This window comes from Danio rerio, chromosome 5 (genome assembly GCF_049306965.1).
Source record: "Danio rerio strain Tuebingen ecotype United States chromosome 5, GRCz12tu, whole genome shotgun sequence".
In the NCBI taxonomy this organism is placed as follows: domain Eukaryota; kingdom Metazoa; phylum Chordata; class Actinopteri; order Cypriniformes; family Danionidae; genus Danio; species Danio rerio.
The window spans coordinates 40,028,234-40,045,785 of NC_133180.1; the positions used below are offsets into that span (position 1 = coordinate 40,028,234).

The window sequence follows — 17,552 nt, forward strand, 5'->3', positions numbered from 1 at the left end:
TCACTAAAGTAGCCATCATTGGCGTGCTGCGTGCACGTTCTTGCTAGCTCGTGGTCAGCTCATGTTTGATTTTTCATGGCCGCAAATACATCACTACATGAAGACAGAAATGACATTTCTGGGTGAATTGTACCTTATAAATACAGTATGTTACACTTTTAAAGCCATTTGAAGGTGTTCATGTACCTGTGAAGACTTGTGCTTCTCTCCGGATCTTGAAAATATATTGGCTGAATCGTAGAAAAGCTGTATTAAGATCGTTTGTAGGGTCGAATCGAGATTGTGAACTTTTTTTGATTAATCGTGCAGCCCTAATTACATGCATAGTTTCTAGCTTTTATAGTATGTTGTAGAAAGGACGTAAACAAAGGGAAATGCTGTTTTTGCACCGCTAACATTTTTGCTACAAATTCATATTTCTCCATCACACCGCTGTAAACACCCACAATCTTCAGCAGCTCTGCATTGTCTCTTTATGTGGCCACTTTCCGTGAGTTATACTTCTCAAATAACAAATTGCTAATGATATGTGAATGTTTCAGATTACTTATACATGATTATTGCAAATATATATGAAAGACACTTGTCAAGTCTGATTTTAGAGAGCAGGCATGAGGTTCAGCTGTGTCCTCTTCATATATATATATATATATATATATATATATATATATATATATATATATATATATATATATATATATATATATATATATATATATATATATATATATATATATATATATATATATATAAATAAACGAAGCATGAGCACACATTGCTTTGCATCTTATAAACACAACCACACTCTTTAGATGTAAAATAAAGGTTTTACAACACACTCTGGACCACCCATTTAATGCTTCAATTGCTTGTAAAACTGATTGTTAATATGTGTTGATTGCTGATATGATGGACTTCTGAACTAACCCGTGAAATATATATATGTGGGTTTGTTTATCCAGGAGGTTTTTCCATGGTGTTTCTGGCCCGCACACATAGTGGAGTAAGATGTGCCCTGAAAAGGATGTACGTGAACAATGTCCACGATCTGAACATCTTCAGACGGGAGATCACTATCATGGTGAGTCAAGCTGGGATGTGTTGTTGATGTGTAAGTGCGTCAGTACATCACGTTACTGAATCGTTTTGTTTTCATCTCCTTAGAAAGAGTTGTCGGGCCACAAGAACATTGTGCGGTATCTGGACTCTACAACTAACGCAGTGGGAGACAGTGTATGGGAGGTTCTGATACTGATGGAGTATTGCAAGGGTAATGCAGCTTTAATGTAAAGTACACTATAATAGAAACATTATGCATTTTAAGCATTGTGTGCGTGCGTGCATGTGTGTCATTTTTTTAAATTCCTGAAATACAAGCTCATACTTGCATCCCAGTACATTAGCTGACTGTAAACACATTTAGGTTGTTTCACTTTTATTATAGCCTTAATGTGTCTTGACAAAATAATAATATGAACAGAACAATTTTAAATATGGATAAATAAATGTTTTTGTGACCATTTTAAGAGAACAATTGATGCCTTGAGGCAAAGAACAATATGAGTCAATATTTTCAACATTTTAAATACTAAGAATTTTTTATTTGGATTGGGAACATTATATTATATATTTTTATTTAGCTTGAAGACAGACAAAAAAGCTTCTTAATTCTAAGTATAATTTAGCGTTTTTCAGTGTCACTATTAAAAAAACCTAAAGCTATTGTAATTTTTATATTTTTTAAATGTGGAAGAACGGTATATGTCAGGATAGTGTGGAATAACATTATAACTCCAATTCATCATATCACTTTTTCAACTTTATTTTTATTATTATTATTTAAAAGCAGAAAATATAGTATGAACAATGTACAATGCATAGACCTTCTTACAGTACAGGCAATAACAATAATTTATTAACAATAAATAAATAAATACATAAAATGCAGACATCATCACTAAATATTGTCATTTATTTTGAAATATACACAGGTACGCTTTGTAGTATATACTACAAACTGTTCTCGCGCTCTGGCATCTCAAGACATAAATAAATGTATAAACAAATAAACACTGCTTGCCGTAGTTTACACAGGACTGGCTGGAAATCTGCATTGATACAGCTTTATTAAATATGGAATGTGGTTTATTTTGATAGGCTAACTGTTGTTCTGCTGTTTAACGCTCCTCAGCGCATTCAGAGAGAGAGAGAGAGAGAGAGAGATCACATCACATATACGGTTCTTCCACTCACCTCTTTCGGTGGATTTTCCCATTTCTTGTTCTCCTTTTTAATTCAAATATCATCTAGGCTCTTTTTTTTTTTTTGCAGAGGATTTACCTTTTAATGTCCGAAGCAGACATGACAGCAAGCGGCATCTCTATTCTTCCTTGAGGACATAAACGCTTTTGTTTTTTTCGTGTGAGACTATATTAATGTTTAAAATGCAGACTCTTGGTCGTGCCAAAATATCCCCAGTACAATTAATGTCACATGGTTATTTTATTTTTTATTTATTTTGGCTTATATGGTTTTTCGTCGCACACTTAATTAACAACTGTACAAAGTGAAATTTCTGATTTTTTTTTTTTTTTATAAAAATTTTTGTTCATTAAAATAAAGGTTACAAATTGCATGTAAACTTGGATATAGTCAATGAAAAGCTGAAAATAAATAAAAATTACTAATAGAAATGAAATTAAATAAAAGTTTAGGTGCCAAAGTTACTAAACTTAAAAAAACAAGCTTAATAGAAATGTTTAGCAAACTTGCTACAACTTACACTAAAATAAAAACAAAAAAAGGCTCAAGCAGTTAATAAATACAAAGAATATTATATAAACACCAGAATATTAACACAGAACAAAATGGATTTAATTGATTTTATCAAGGCCATCTGAAACCGAAATACCCAAAGAGATTCTGCTTATTTTTTGACTATAAATGTTTTTGTGCCATGTAGCTGGTCAGGTGGTGAAGCAGATGAACCAGCGGCTGCACATTGGATTCACTGAAGCAGAGGTGCTCAACATATTCTGTGATGCCTGTGAAGCTGTTGCCAGACTCCACCAGTGTAAAACTCCAATTATCCACAGGGACCTGAAGGTACAGTATAGAAATAGCTTAGAAATAGAAAGTTTGATGCTACTTATAAACAGCTCCAGATGGATTGAAAAGATCAGCATATTACAAATCGTTCCAAACTATTGAAAAAGTTCACTTTAGGTGTGAAGCTGTATACACAAGCACTGACCTGTCTGTGCTTTCATCTGTGCCGTTTCATAAATGTTGGAGAGCAAGTATGAGACTCTGGTTGATCACTGATTCTCTTTCATTTTTCTTTCTTTTTTTTTTGGCTGGGTAAATTTAGGACACTCATTGTCAGTTTAAGGAACCATGTCTTGTTCATTCCAGTTCCACACAATGAGACCAGACATGATCTCTCAAACCAATTACTCTACTCACAAACATTATTAGTGGCAAGCATTAGCAAAGACGGGCATGCTACGCTGTTTCTGTGAAAAACAGCAGTGCTGAATGAAGTAAGGCCGCCCTTTTGGCAGAGAAGTGTGGGAACAGGCCAATGGTGCCATTCAAACAAACACTTTTTCCCACCAGTCAAGACCAATCACACTCAAAATAATTGGGAAATTATTGAACACTGGAGTGGAAGAAATGTGTGCCTTGTTTGTCATCGAGGGAACGAGAAAGATTAGAATATTCCAAACAAAGTGCTCATGCAAGGCTTATAATATGTGTGACAGCCCTAGTGGAGGCTTCTTTTGCAGAGTAATCATGTTGAGATACAAATATAGTGTGCAGAATTTCACACTTGTCACTTCAAGGCAACGAAAGTTGTTTTATAAATGCTTACTCGGGGTGTTGCAACTTGTTTTCTTGCTCTTTTACTCTTATCTTTACCTCTTTTATTTTAAGTATTAGTCTTTTTCTATGGTGGCCAAAAGAGCTCTGCAATTTAGGAAAACGCATGCGATTACTAACTAAAAAACTAACAAATTAAGAAAAGATCTTCATCAGTTTGACAGCATAGGTGTTGAAAATTCACACAAAGCTAACAAATGAAGAAAAGGCGTTGCATTTTTCTTACAATGCAAACAAATTAAGAATACGTGCTGCATTTTCTCACAACACATGCACATAGCACGGAATTAGTGGTGTAACAAATCACAAATCTGCAATTCGGATCACACTTTGGTTTTTGAGTCAGACAAGTTCAGACAATTATTCGAATCAGCAAAAAAGGAGACAAATGTCATTTGCTTTCCATTTAAACGAAAGTATTGGTGCAAAAAACATTGCTTTTAACAAACAGAACTTCAAACCTGTAATTTTAATAAAAATAGAAAATCAAGATACCAGCTGAAAAAATAAAAGTATTCAATATGAAATATGATCTTTGCTACTGTTGCTGATAATGTTAAATATAGAAATCTACAATCTTGTACAACGTATCTTTAATTTCAATTAATGATTCAACAATTCACACATAAAACTTCGTTTTATTATAGGTGTATTATTTTTGAAAACCTATTCAGTGACATAATTTTGATAGTTGTTTGTCGCAATCTGTTGGTAATTGCTTTCACCAGCGTCATGTTTCATTTAATGGTGATTTTAATCTTTACCGTAAACATTAGTGTTTATATCTAAACTATAAACTGTTCTCCCAATTCTTCTGTGTTATTTAATTATTTGTAACTAACTGAAAAAGTGTAAACTGGATGTCTCTCGATTCAGATTTGAATGCAATGCTTCGAAGGATTAATAAACATTTGCAAATCATTATCATTTATCTTTCCTGTTGCGCAGGTTTGAATTGACCCTTCGCTAAGCCCTGCCCTCCTTAGTTACTGTTGCTATGCCTGTCAAGCTTTCGTGCCTGGCTCGTCTATTACAATGTGTAAGCGCTAGTTTCAGTCGTTGCCAGGGATATAATTAGATATTTTTGGTAAACAGGTGAGATATCCAAAAAAGGACTGCAGTAAGCATTACTAGGGTATATTCACCACTCAATAGGCAAGCGATTAGAGAATAATTGAATCAAAATTGAAGCCAGGTTAGCCTAGCCGCCTCATTTGCTGACCATTCAACAGCTTAGTTCATACACAGCAGGAGAGGCGACATTTAAAAATAATCTAATAATAACAAATTAAACAGTGATTTCTCTTTTTTTAGCCAAAAAGCCTGATAGATTAATTTAGTGCAATAAAATATAGTGTTACTAACAGACCAGGAAACACGCATGGACAGTTCTTCTACATCATTCATTCATAGAAAGAGCAGCCAGAAAGGGGGAATTAATGAATTTGTGCCAAATATTAGCTTCATTGACCCATAACAATGTAAATTAACTATAACTGTGTGTATGTTTGTGTGCTCTTTATCCAGTTTCCATTCTAATTTGGTGTTAAGTGGAAGAAAAAAATTAATAAATTGAAGTGCAAATCAAAGTATAAATAGCAGAAGTGAACAGATTTTCCCTACCAGCAAATATTAATCAGACACCAAATATAAAAGCAGACACTATCCTGCTATAACATCATCACCAATGAATACATCTTCAAAAGACTGCTGAAAACATCAGTGATTTGTAGATCCATCATGGATGTTGTCATCGAGGCTTATAAAATACTGAAAAACCACTGCGGATGAACTATATTGACTGCAAGTGCTCAGTTTGTGATCAGATCTCTGTTTTGTTCTGTTGATATGTAATTTCAAATATTCGTAGCTTGAAACGGATGGAAATATGATTGCTATTAGGATGACTACTATGGCGAGGGCTTAAACGGAGCAGTGCTCATAATATCGAGTGAAAAAAGAAACAAGACAGCTGTGAAACATAACCTGCTTTGTATTTTTCCAGGAAAACAGTTTAGATCTGTTTAGGGTAAAAAGTGTGTGAGTTATTGCCATCTATGACTGTTAGGAATATCGAAACAAAACCAACTTAACTCTGCTCCTTTAGCACCCCTCACAGAGTTTGATCCACGTTGGCGTCTCTCCTCTTGGGTTTTTGGTTTTAAAAAGGGAAAAAATTGCACCACCCTGTCCAAACCTTTAGGATACCGGGTTCATATCAAATTTGCACAATCCATTTGCACATCGCTTTGGCTTGTGTCGAAAGCTTGACAGAGCCCCTGCACGTAGCTACGGTTGCTAAGCCATGATTGGTGGGTGGCTTTTTTTGGGTGTGGCTTAGCGAAGGGTCAATTGAGATCACAATTTTTTAATGTCTAATTGTGCTGTTTTACACCTGAATGCATTAATGCAGACTAAACAAACAGTGACAGAAAACTCTTTAAATTAATAACCTTAGAAAGCATTTAGGTCCCACCACACTTTTCTGTCATCATTATATTTTACAGGGAAGCCAAAATGCTTTCATACATGTGAATTTGACTCAGGAGGCGATCTCTCTGCAATTATTATAAATGTTGGATTAACCTACAAGTATAAAAAAGTTATTAATGCACTGGTCACGTGACTTCCGAACCAAGTTGTGGCTTTGAGATGTTTAGTTTTCTCTTTCAAAAATGACGTTAATGTTTAAAGTGGTGGTCCAGATTGTGTTTTTAAGGCTTGGTTGTGTTTATAAGATGCAAAGCAATGTGTGCTCATGCTTCATTTATTAAAAATATAATAATAATAATAATAATAAATTAATAAATCACATTATTTGTTCATCTATCTTACTTTGATTATATATAGCTACTCAGCTAACATGAAAACGACTGTCATATTTCCTAGTTTCTTTGAAAGCCTGCCCCCAAGAGGCTCTGATTGGTCAGCTAACATAATGTGCTGTGATTCGCAGATCGGCTCCATGTCACCTGGAAAAGCGTCTACGAATCATGCCATTAAATTCAGTCAGAGCAGCGGTTGGCTACTCCCCAAGCGATGCCCCTTTGCTGCGCGGGGTGTATGTGTGTGGTGAATGCGCCTGGTTAATGCATGTAACATGAAGGGTTTATGATTTCATTAACCTGGATGTATTTGTTTTGTAGTCCCCAAACTTTGTTTACTGTAGGCTTTGCTAAGCTAACTCTGTTAAAGCCAATGTCTCTCCTGGCATTGAACTTTGAGTGTATAACATTCAGAGATGTTGTTTGTGGTTACACAGCAACATTACACATCAACTGAAGTTTTAAATATGATATGGTAGTGGACCACCCCTTTAAGATGTCAGGAAGTCATTGGTGCACAGCATGTTCTCTGTTGTGCAGAAGGAACACCATTACCAAAAATAAAACCATTTAGCTCTTCATTATTAATTTTTCTTCCTCTTCTGCTTCTGTCTCTTGAGTGTTGGAAGTTTACTGTATTTGGACCTAAAGTGCTCTCATATGTCACTAATGTGTGTGTTTACAGGTAGAAAACATCCTCCTAAATGACCAGGGAAACTATGTTTTGTGTGACTTTGGAAGTGCCACACACAAAGTTCTGCTTCCACATAAAGATGGAATTACCGCTGTGGAGGATGAGATCAAGAAGTAAGGCTTGCTGCAGAGGGGAATTCTGAATCACAGCGGGATTTACAAATCGTACTTTCACTTTTTTTGCCAACACTTACAATAGTTCTATTAATAAGTGTTAGCTAATTTATTTAATAACATGAAAAAACATGTATTAAAGTATTTATTCATATGTGTTAACATTGATTAATGAAAACGCATAGTTTAAACTTTAACTCAACGAATCAAAGACTAGAATACATGTATTAAGATAAACTACTGTATTTTGATTAATAAATATTAACAATTGAATAAATACTGTAATAAATGTATTGTTAGTGGAACCTTTTTGTAAATGTTGGCAAAGATGAAGTTAAGGCCTTAAATGGACTTTAAATGAATTAATGTTAACAAACACAAGTAACATTTCACTGCGGTTAATAAATGCTGTACACGTTGGATTTATTAGTTTGTTTCGTAAATACATTAGTAAATGTAATGTAAATATATATATATATATATATATATATATATATATATATATATATATATATATATATATATATATTTCAGTTGAAGTCAGAATAGCCCCCAATTTCTGTTTAATAGAGAGAACTTTTTTTTCAACACATTTCTAAACATAATAGTTTTAATAACACACTTTTAATAACTAATTTATTTTGTCTTTGCCATAATGACAGTAAATATTATACTAAATAACTTTCAAGACACTTCTATACAGCTTAAAGTGACATTTAAAGGCTTAATTAGGTTAACTAGACAGGTTAGGGTAATTAGGCAAGTTATTGTTTAACGAGGGTTTGTTCTGTAGACTATCGAAAAAAAAATAGCTTAAAGAGGCTAATAATTTTGTCCCTAAAATGTTTTTTAAAAAGTTTAAAACTGCTTTTATTCTAGCCAAATTAACACAAATAAGACTTTCTCCAGAAGAAAAAATAATATCAGATATACTGTGAAAGTTTCCTTGCTCTGTTGAACATCATTTGGGAAATATTTAAAAAAGAAAAACTAATTCAAAGGGGGGCTAATAATTCTGACTTTAAATGTGTGTGTGTGTATATAATTTTTTTTATTGGACAGTATGTGTATGTTTGTTAGTTTTACTTCGAACTGATGTACAATTTGGTAAAATATTAAATAAGTACAATATATATTTTTTTTCTTATTCTTATGATGATTACAATGCTCTGCAGGGTAAAATATATGGTTCCACTTTATATTAAGTGTCCTTAACTGCTAGGTACTTGCATAAAATAAACAATATGTACAATAAGGTGGAATATGGGTCAGGTTAGGGACAGGTTTGGTGTTGTGGGTAAGTCAGAGTATGTACTTGGTAAGTGCATTGTACCAACTGATTAATTTAAAGGCAAGTACAGTGATAGTAATTAGGGACACGTAATACATGTACACTATGAGTCAAAAGTTTGGGGTCTGTTTTTTTAAATTATTATTATTATTAATTTTATTTAATCATTTAAATAAAATGATTCTGTTCATCAAGGCGGCATTTATTAAATGTAAAAAAAATCAATTGCTAAATACTTTTTAATTAACTATTAATTTATAACTTATTGTATGTAGTTTCAAATGGAATGATTAGTCCAGTCATTATTGCTTTTATTACTATTACCAATAATAATAATAACAACAACAACAATAATAATTTATATTAGAGTGATTTCTAAAGGGTCATGTGTCTGAAGACTGGAGTAATGAAGCTGAAAATTAATCTTTAAAATCAATAAATGATTAAATTAAATGATAAACTACTTTTGATCAGTTATTTTATAGTGCAATAACATTTCACAATTTGTACTGTATTTTTGATTAAATAAATGCAGCCTTAGTGAGCAGGAGAAGCTAATGTTAAAACATTTAAAAATCATACTAGCCCCAAACTTTTGACCAGTAGTGTATGTTTAAAAGAAATTTACTCTTGTGCAAAGTTTTGTCTTCAGCATCATAACCTTAAAGTATCGTGATCCTTTTAAAAATTATTTTTGTGCTTTATTTATGCTTAGCTGGTGCTCAGCATATCATATTAATTATCAGTGTTGAAAAGTTATTTTGATTCGAGTAAAAGGTAATACCTTTTTCATTTCGAATGTTTAAAATAACTGCATTTAATTAATTATTTTGTCAAATTGTACATTTCTTTTAGAATCACAGTGGGTTTGACTGAATGATTGGCATTGTAGTTTCAGAGGGTATCACAATTAAGCCGATTGTGGTAGACAAAATAGAAGAATATGGGTGTTGCCTCAGGGCAGTGGTGGATTTGCTGTCCTGAAGCTGGTAGTTTAAGCAGAATTACAATTCCTCTGCAATATAAAGGAATTTACAAAATGTGTTCGGATTGTCTAGATGATGTAATATTTTGTTAGTAGTTGTGCTGCCAGGGAGTTTTTTAACTCATTGTTTTCATTCCTTTCTGCTTAGGTACACGACTCTGTCATACCGTGCCCCAGAGATGATTAACTTGTACCAAGGGAAAGCCATCACCACAAAGGCTGATATCTGGGTAAGCAATGAACACACACACACATATTCTCCTCAGTCTCCCTCTCCTCCACCCACTCATTCTCTTTCACTCCCTCTCCATTCTCCAACACTCGGACTAGCTGGAGAGCTGGTTTGGTCAGACTGACACAGTAGATGCAAATGCCAAACCGGTTTCCTCCCATAAACTCTCAAGGGTGTACTTTACAGCCATCCTTGAAATCCAGGCTTTGCTTCGGAGTTAATCCTTTTGTTGATTCTGATTTGTTTTCTTTTTGTGCATTGAGAAGTCAGGGTACTGGTGTAGAAATGAGCAGATTGCATTTTTATTTATCAAGTTATTCAGCAAGAAGATGTAATGAGAAGTGTTTACTAAAGCTTGTGAGCCTGATGGAAAGCAGTAAAGTAAAGAAAAGAGCTTCCTGATTTCTGGAAGTGTTGTAAAGACAGGAATGAGGCCCTCATGAAGGCAGACTTCCTCTTTTATATTGACATGCTGTGAAAGGTAGGTAGCTTAGCCTCGTCTTACAGCTGCATTTCCTTCCAAACAAATGCTGGACGTAAGAGAAGAAAGAACAAAACAAAAAAACAAGCAGTTTTGCCATCACAGATGGTAGAAGTTCATGGTCATCGTGTCAGAACTTGCAGGCTAGGAAGAGGAAATGTATGACAGTACTTCCTGTCCATTTTCTTGGTCCCAAAATAGATACATTCTCTGAATTTGTCACAGTGTGAAAAGCAGCTGTCAGCCATTATACGTATTGTCACTGTGCAGTATTTACATAATAGAGCTGTGAAACCTGATCTGTTGAATGTTGTGATGAATTCTAGCTTTTGGTTTTCTCTCTCTTCCACAGGCGCTTGGATGCTTGTTGTACAAGCTGTGTTTCTTCACACTTCCATTTGGGGAGAGTCAGGTTGCCATATGTGATGGAACCTTTGCTGTTCCGGACGGTTCCAAATTCTCCTCAAAGTTGCACGGTTTAATCAGTAAGCATCTTTCAGATATTCCCAAGAGGTTTGAGATTATTTCCTGATAGACTGTGGGAGTGTTTTGAAATTAAAGTTAAACAATAGCTCCATCCACTGGTCATATGGAGGTACTTCTTGCTGTTTTCCTTCTCTTAAAAAATTGTTCAGCAGAAAATTACAGTGGTCATAATTTACTCATTTTACTCACTTTTATGTTGTTCCAAACCTGTTTGACTTAACATAAACAAATATAAAAGACTTAAGATAAAAGAAAAATATTTTGAGAAACGCCTCACCGTTTTTAGACTTTATAACAGATCTCAACACATTTATCTTTGAAATTCTACAGAAAATCTCAAACAGGTTAGGAATGACATGAGCGTGAGTCAATGAAAATGTTAAACTACATTAGAATAAAAATATGTACAGAATTAACAGAGCTATGTAACACTTTACAATAAGGTTGAATTAATAATCGTTAAAATATTTACTATCGTGAAGAATTATTGAACAATGCATTTATTACAGTATTTATTCATCTTTTGGTATTATCGTCATTCATTTTTAGTTGATTTTAAATTAAAGAGCATATAAGAAATAATGCTATAACAAGCAAGAATTTGGATTTAAATAATGTGTTCGTAAATGTTGAACTATGATTAATAAATACTGTACAATTATTGTTCATTATTAGTTCATGTTTGTAAATATATTAACTGACATTAACGGGAACCTATTTGTAAAGTGTGACCAAAAACAATATATTAAAATATTTTTTTTAAAGAATTTTTACTTCAATTATATAACTTTATATTTTTTCAGGCATCTTGATACTTCTATGTAAACCTTGTGTGTGTGTGTGTGTGTGTGTGTTTTTTTTTATATGCATGCATTTTTTTGTGCTGTTCCTAATATCACATTAGTTTCATTGTCACATAATTTGTATGCAATCACTCTTAACTGTAAGCTAAATAAAAACACACACATACATACATACATATACATACATACATACTTTCATTTTATGTATTTTATTTACCTTTTTTCTCACAGGATACATGTTGGAGCCTGATCAAGAAAAGAGACCTGACATCTATCAGGTTTCTTACTTTGCCTTTCGGTTAGCTGGAAAGGAGTGTCCAGTGCCAAATCTTTTTGTAAGTTATCTAAATCATAGACTACAGAAAATAACAAGCATTAATTTTATTTCATTTAGAATTATCGCTATTTATTTATTTATTTATTTATTTATTTTATTTATTTTTTTTTTTCTGCCACACAGAATTCTCCCCTTCCCACCTCATTGCCAGAGCCCTTTACTGCTAGTGATATTGCTGCTAAGAAGAGCCTGACAAAAGCCCGGTAACATTTTAGCACTTTGTTTGTAATTTTTCACATTCTTTGAATGCAACACCATTAAAATAGCCTCCTTTTACCATTTATTTTATTAGAATAACTGATTCGGTTGGACCAACGGAAACGTCAATTGCACCCAGACAAAGGCCTAAAGCTGCAAATAGCAATGTTCTGCCTTTGTCCAGCTCAGTAACTCCTGTGAAAATGACTGTAACCACAGGTACACTAGGCCAAAAAGCTATCCATGTTTTTCTTAAATATTGTTGCTGTTTTGTGTTTTTGCCCTATTGGAGGAATTAGTTTGACTGTATTCTGTGTGTGTGTGCTTGTTTCAGCTTCTGGAAATGGGCAGCAGTCAGCAGCACAGATGCCGAACAGCAGTCAACAGAACAGAGTATTACAGCAGCTGCAGCCTGGAGACCTGCGACTGCAACAGCTACATCATCAACAGCAGCAGCAGCAGCAGCACCACAATATCCAACATCAACAGCAAATCGCCGCACAGCAGCTACAGTACATGCAACAGGTATTGAGGGGCTTGGGATCAGGACAAGTGTCCAGCAGGTTTAAGACTTTACTGCTTTTTTGTAGATTTTCAATATCAAGTTTCTATTTTTGAAAGACATTTTATAAATGATTGTATTTAGGAACAGGTGCAGTTTCAATAGTTCATATCTACAGGAAATACAAGTGATGATTTGTTTTTAATAGACTAGTTGGGTAACTGTGGAAAATCACAGTGGTGTAAATTGTGTGTGTGTTGTGAGAGACAGTTGCTTCTTGTTTGGACTGGACATTGTGGTCTGCTGATGAGCACATGATGACTGCATTGTTCACACATAATAAATGACCCACATTATATGGGACTGTTTGCATTGTGCAACTTAAGTTCTTATGCAAATCTTAATCCATGTCAAAAGAACATTGTTTGTTGACATCTTATCTTTAAGACTTTAATAATACATTTAATGGTATTGTGTATTACACCTCTACACATACAGGTGGTGTTGCATCTTTTTAATTACACAGTTGCTGGTTCAACGGGTGATTTTCTCTCGAAGTCAAAGTGCACCGAAAGTAGTGACAGATCTTTTATTCCATGTTGTGATGTGTTTTATAGTGACAAAGATAACTGAGGAAAATTTAATTTATAAGATCAAGAACATATATATATATATATATATATATATATATATATATATATATATATATATATATATATATATATATATATATATATATATATATATATATGTACACACACACAGAATTATTAGCCCCCCCAACCTGAATTATTAGCCCCTCTGTTTTTTTTCCCCCCCAATTTCTGTTTAATGGAGAGCAGTTTTTCAACACATTTCTAAACATAATAGTTTTAATAACTCATTTCTAATAACTGATTTATTTCATCTTTGCCATGATGACAGTAAATATAATCTATACAGCTTTACGTGACAATTAAAGGCTTAACTAGGTTAATTAGATTAACTAGGCAGGATAGGGTAATTAGGCATGGTGTTTTATAGCGATAGTTTGTTCTATAGACTATCGAGGAAAAAAAAAAAAAAATATATATATATATATATATATATATATATATATATATATATATATATATATATATATCTTAGATGGGCTAATAATTTTGACAGTTTTTTTTTTTTATTTATTAAAAACTGCTTTTATTCTAGCCAAAATAAAACAAATAAAACTTTCTTCAGATGGAAAAAATATTATCAGACGTACTGTGAACATTTTCTTGCTCTGTTAAACATCATTTGGGAAATATTAAAAAAAGAAAAAAAAATCAAAGGGGGGCTAATAATTCTGACTTCAATTCTTAAATGAAATTATAAAAGATAAGTTAGCATATTTTTTCTGACCCTGGACCACAAAACCAGTCATAAATGTTGATTTTTATTGATTGATTGATTGATTAAGATTTATCAATAAAAACTGAATAAACTTTTCATTGGTGTATGGTTTGCTAGGACAATATTTGAATGAGATGTGAATATTGAACAAATCTAAGTCTGAGAGTTACAAGCAATTTAAATATTTGGAAAATTTCCTTTTAACATTGCTAAAATTAAAGTGTTTGCCAGTCCAAATTGCAAATCAGAAGTCAGTTTTGATGTATATATGGTAGTAATTGTACAAAATATCTTCATGAACATTTTTCAAGATTGTATATATATATATATATATATATATATATATTTTCTTTTTTGCATTATTTAAAAGATAGTTTTGAATGTATTGCCATTTGCGACACAAATATACTCGTGAAACAAAAGAAACGGTTTTGCAGTCCAGTGTCACATGTAAATGAAAGGGTACAATCTTTCTCTATAATACAGAGTTTCCAGTCCATGTTTCTTGAAAGTATTTGAATTTCAGACATATAGATTTAAAGCCTGGAAAGTATTTAAAAACAAACATACGTCCATGAAAGTGCTTAAATTTTATTTGAAATGAAATTTGCTTATGGTGTTATTTCAACAAATGTACTGAGCTGCTGTCAAAAACAGAACAAAAAACAGAGAAATTCTTGATTATCTTGTACAATAACACTGACAAACAATGCACATTTGATCTATTTTTCAGAAACTGCATTTAAATTAATATTCAAATGCAGTTTCTGAAAAAATTGATCAAATGTGCATTGTTTGTCAGTATTAAATTTAACAAATTTCATTAACGTTTGAACATGACTGTTTAAAAAGGTCAACTACTTTAACATTTTAATGTATTTTTTTTTTACTTTAAGTGAAAGGTTAAGTACAGTTAAGACTTTCATGGCACATGCTGGGGTATGAGTTACAAAGATGCTTGATTTAAAATAGATTGTGCTTTTAAAGTAATTTAAAGTCCTTGAAACTGGTGTCCATGACAGTGTGGGAACCCTGTTGTGACCTGCCCCACAATAATGTGTTTATTGACGGGGACTCCACTGAAAGATACACAATGCATATTTTTGCACCATTCCATCATATAGAAAATTTTTCTGTATAATTTATTTTGATGGTCCCCTTAACACATTTTGTTGATTTTAATTTACATTTCATCTACATGCCATCTAATTCTCAATAGATTATAAGTAAACCGTTAGTGTAAGTTGACATGTACTTGCATGTACCGGATTAGTGTAAGTTGATATGTACTTGCAAAGTTTCTTATAGTTAGTTATTGTTTGTTGAAGGAGCAATATCAGCAGATATTAAGCAGACAGTCTACTAATACTCAAATGTGAAGTAATTGGCGTGCAGATGCAATGCAACTTTTAGTCAACAAAATGCAATAGGGGCCATCAAAATTGAGTCTTACAGAATTTTCAAATTAAAAGCCCATCTTGTCAGAGATGAATTACCCTTTTTATTATTAATAGATTATGAAATTAAATATGCTGTTTAGATCAAGACATTGTGCTTGTTTGGTTGTTCCAGTAATATGAAAGTAAAACATGTCACATTTAATCGATCTTTAGTCATGTTTTAAACATTGCTTAAAATCTGGAGTTGAAGCCTGCTGGGCAAAATTTGAAATGTATGTGGCTTTAGGTTCATATCATGTGAAGACATAGACCTTGATGACAAGACTGATACTGAACATATTGAGAAGCATAAATTGAACACCCACGCTCATCACGACTGTGCACTGACATCTCTGTCTGTTTACTGTCTCTCTCCATCATTTGCAGTATCATCAGGCCATGCAACAGAGTCTTCAGATGCAGCAGCACCAGCATATGCTTCAGCAGCAGCAGCAACAGATGATGATGCAGCAGCAGCCCATATATCAATCCCAGCAGCAGCAACAGCAGGCTCACTACACTGCCCTGGTGAGACGCCTCACACACCTGGAGCATTAGTGGCAGGGCCATCGCTTTACTCCTCAGAGGAGTTTTGCCAGATTTGAAATGGATGCCGTCCTAATATCAAAGAGGCGTATTTATAAATGAACATCAAGAAGCTTTGAGGAGGATGGTGTTTTTTATTCTCCATTATCCATATGTCAGTAGGTTATTTTGTATATTGAATTTAATTAATATTATTTCATAAATGTCTGAATTTAGACCATCTTTGCCTTAAATACTCATTTGGCCCCACTCACTGAAGCAGCTTTTGTGCCAAACTGTTTTTCCATCCAAGTGAATTCGCCCAATCATAACCGTCAATAATTCCTTTGAATTGTATTTACGCTAAAAGAGGAAATGTTGCTAACTGACTTTCGCTAAATAGATAATGTTAAGGCGGAGCAATTTTTAGCTCATTTTCCACCGAATGGTTACCATCTGTTTAATTTCAGATGCAATCTGCTCCATGCAGAACCATCAGGGGATTGAATGGGGTGGTGAAATCGACCGATTCTCTGTGTTAAATCGTAACATATGAGGCAATTACACTGTAGGGAAATTCAAAGGCCTCTCCGGCGCTCTTTCTGTCTGTGTGTCTTTCCATCTTTCTGTGTCCTCATGGTCATTTGTAATGTACAAAGCACTGTTTGCCATATAAAGTGGAAAGTAATGGATAATGATAATATTAATAATGATGTTTTATTTCTATAGCGCCTTTCCTGAGCTCAAGGACATTTTACAAAGAATGTATCAAAAAGCGATAGTACAGGCAGACATTAAAAGAAACCGTAAACAAGTAGAGATAACTTTAGGTACACAAACATACATGAAGTCAAAAAATAACTAACTGGAAACACAAAACAAGACCTAAGAGAAAAATATGCAGAGTACAGGTGGATCAAATAAAGTAGTCAGATCAGAAGTGAAGCATGATACATGGCCATCTATCTAGTCAGTGTCTCAGAATATCCCAGATGACCAGGACTTCATCTCCTTGACCTTTTTTGCAGTAATGTTTATATTCCATTTAAGTCTTTATCTAGAAAGAGTATTCATGCCAAAAATATATCAAATAAATGTAAGAATTAATTTTATAATGATAAGAAAATAGATACTGGCAGGAATTGAAGGTAGAGAGAGAGAGATAAAAAGATGGGATCAGGAAAAACTGTGGATTTAAACTTGCTATTTGTTGGTTTAAGGCTGGACAATATGAATATTTTGTATGGGCAAATGAAAAAGTCTATCATTTCATATTTTGCTCTGTTTATTTTGTGGTGTCACAATTCAGAAAACATGCCATTTGCGTGGATGTAGACAGAAACATGAGTAACGGCCCTATAGGAAAGTTGCAGTCATGACAGTACAAT

The 17,552-nt window shown here is 33.4% G+C and overlaps 1 protein-coding gene across 6 annotated transcripts in view; it reads left to right on the forward strand.

Annotated features, from left to right (window-relative positions):
- Nucleotides 1–17,552, forward strand: part of bmp2k (BMP2 inducible kinase) — a 53,897-nt gene that overhangs the window by 24,324 nt on the left and 12,021 nt on the right. For all 6 annotated transcript variants that reach the window (XM_073950311.1, XM_073950312.1, XM_005165303.6 and 3 more), the window contains exons 2-12: nucleotides 963–1,081; nucleotides 1,165–1,270; nucleotides 2,963–3,105; nucleotides 7,393–7,514; nucleotides 9,939–10,020; nucleotides 10,856–10,988; nucleotides 12,024–12,127; nucleotides 12,253–12,332; nucleotides 12,422–12,546; nucleotides 12,662–12,852; nucleotides 16,027–16,167. In XM_073950311.1, coding sequence (XP_073806412.1) covers nucleotides 963–1,081; nucleotides 1,165–1,270; nucleotides 2,963–3,105; nucleotides 7,393–7,514; nucleotides 9,939–10,020; nucleotides 10,856–10,988; nucleotides 12,024–12,127; nucleotides 12,253–12,332; nucleotides 12,422–12,546; nucleotides 12,662–12,852; nucleotides 16,027–16,167 — 1,346 coding nt within the window. The remainder of the gene's footprint in view (nucleotides 1–962; nucleotides 1,082–1,164; nucleotides 1,271–2,962; nucleotides 3,106–7,392; nucleotides 7,515–9,938; nucleotides 10,021–10,855; nucleotides 10,989–12,023; nucleotides 12,128–12,252; nucleotides 12,333–12,421; nucleotides 12,547–12,661; nucleotides 12,853–16,026; nucleotides 16,168–17,552) is intronic.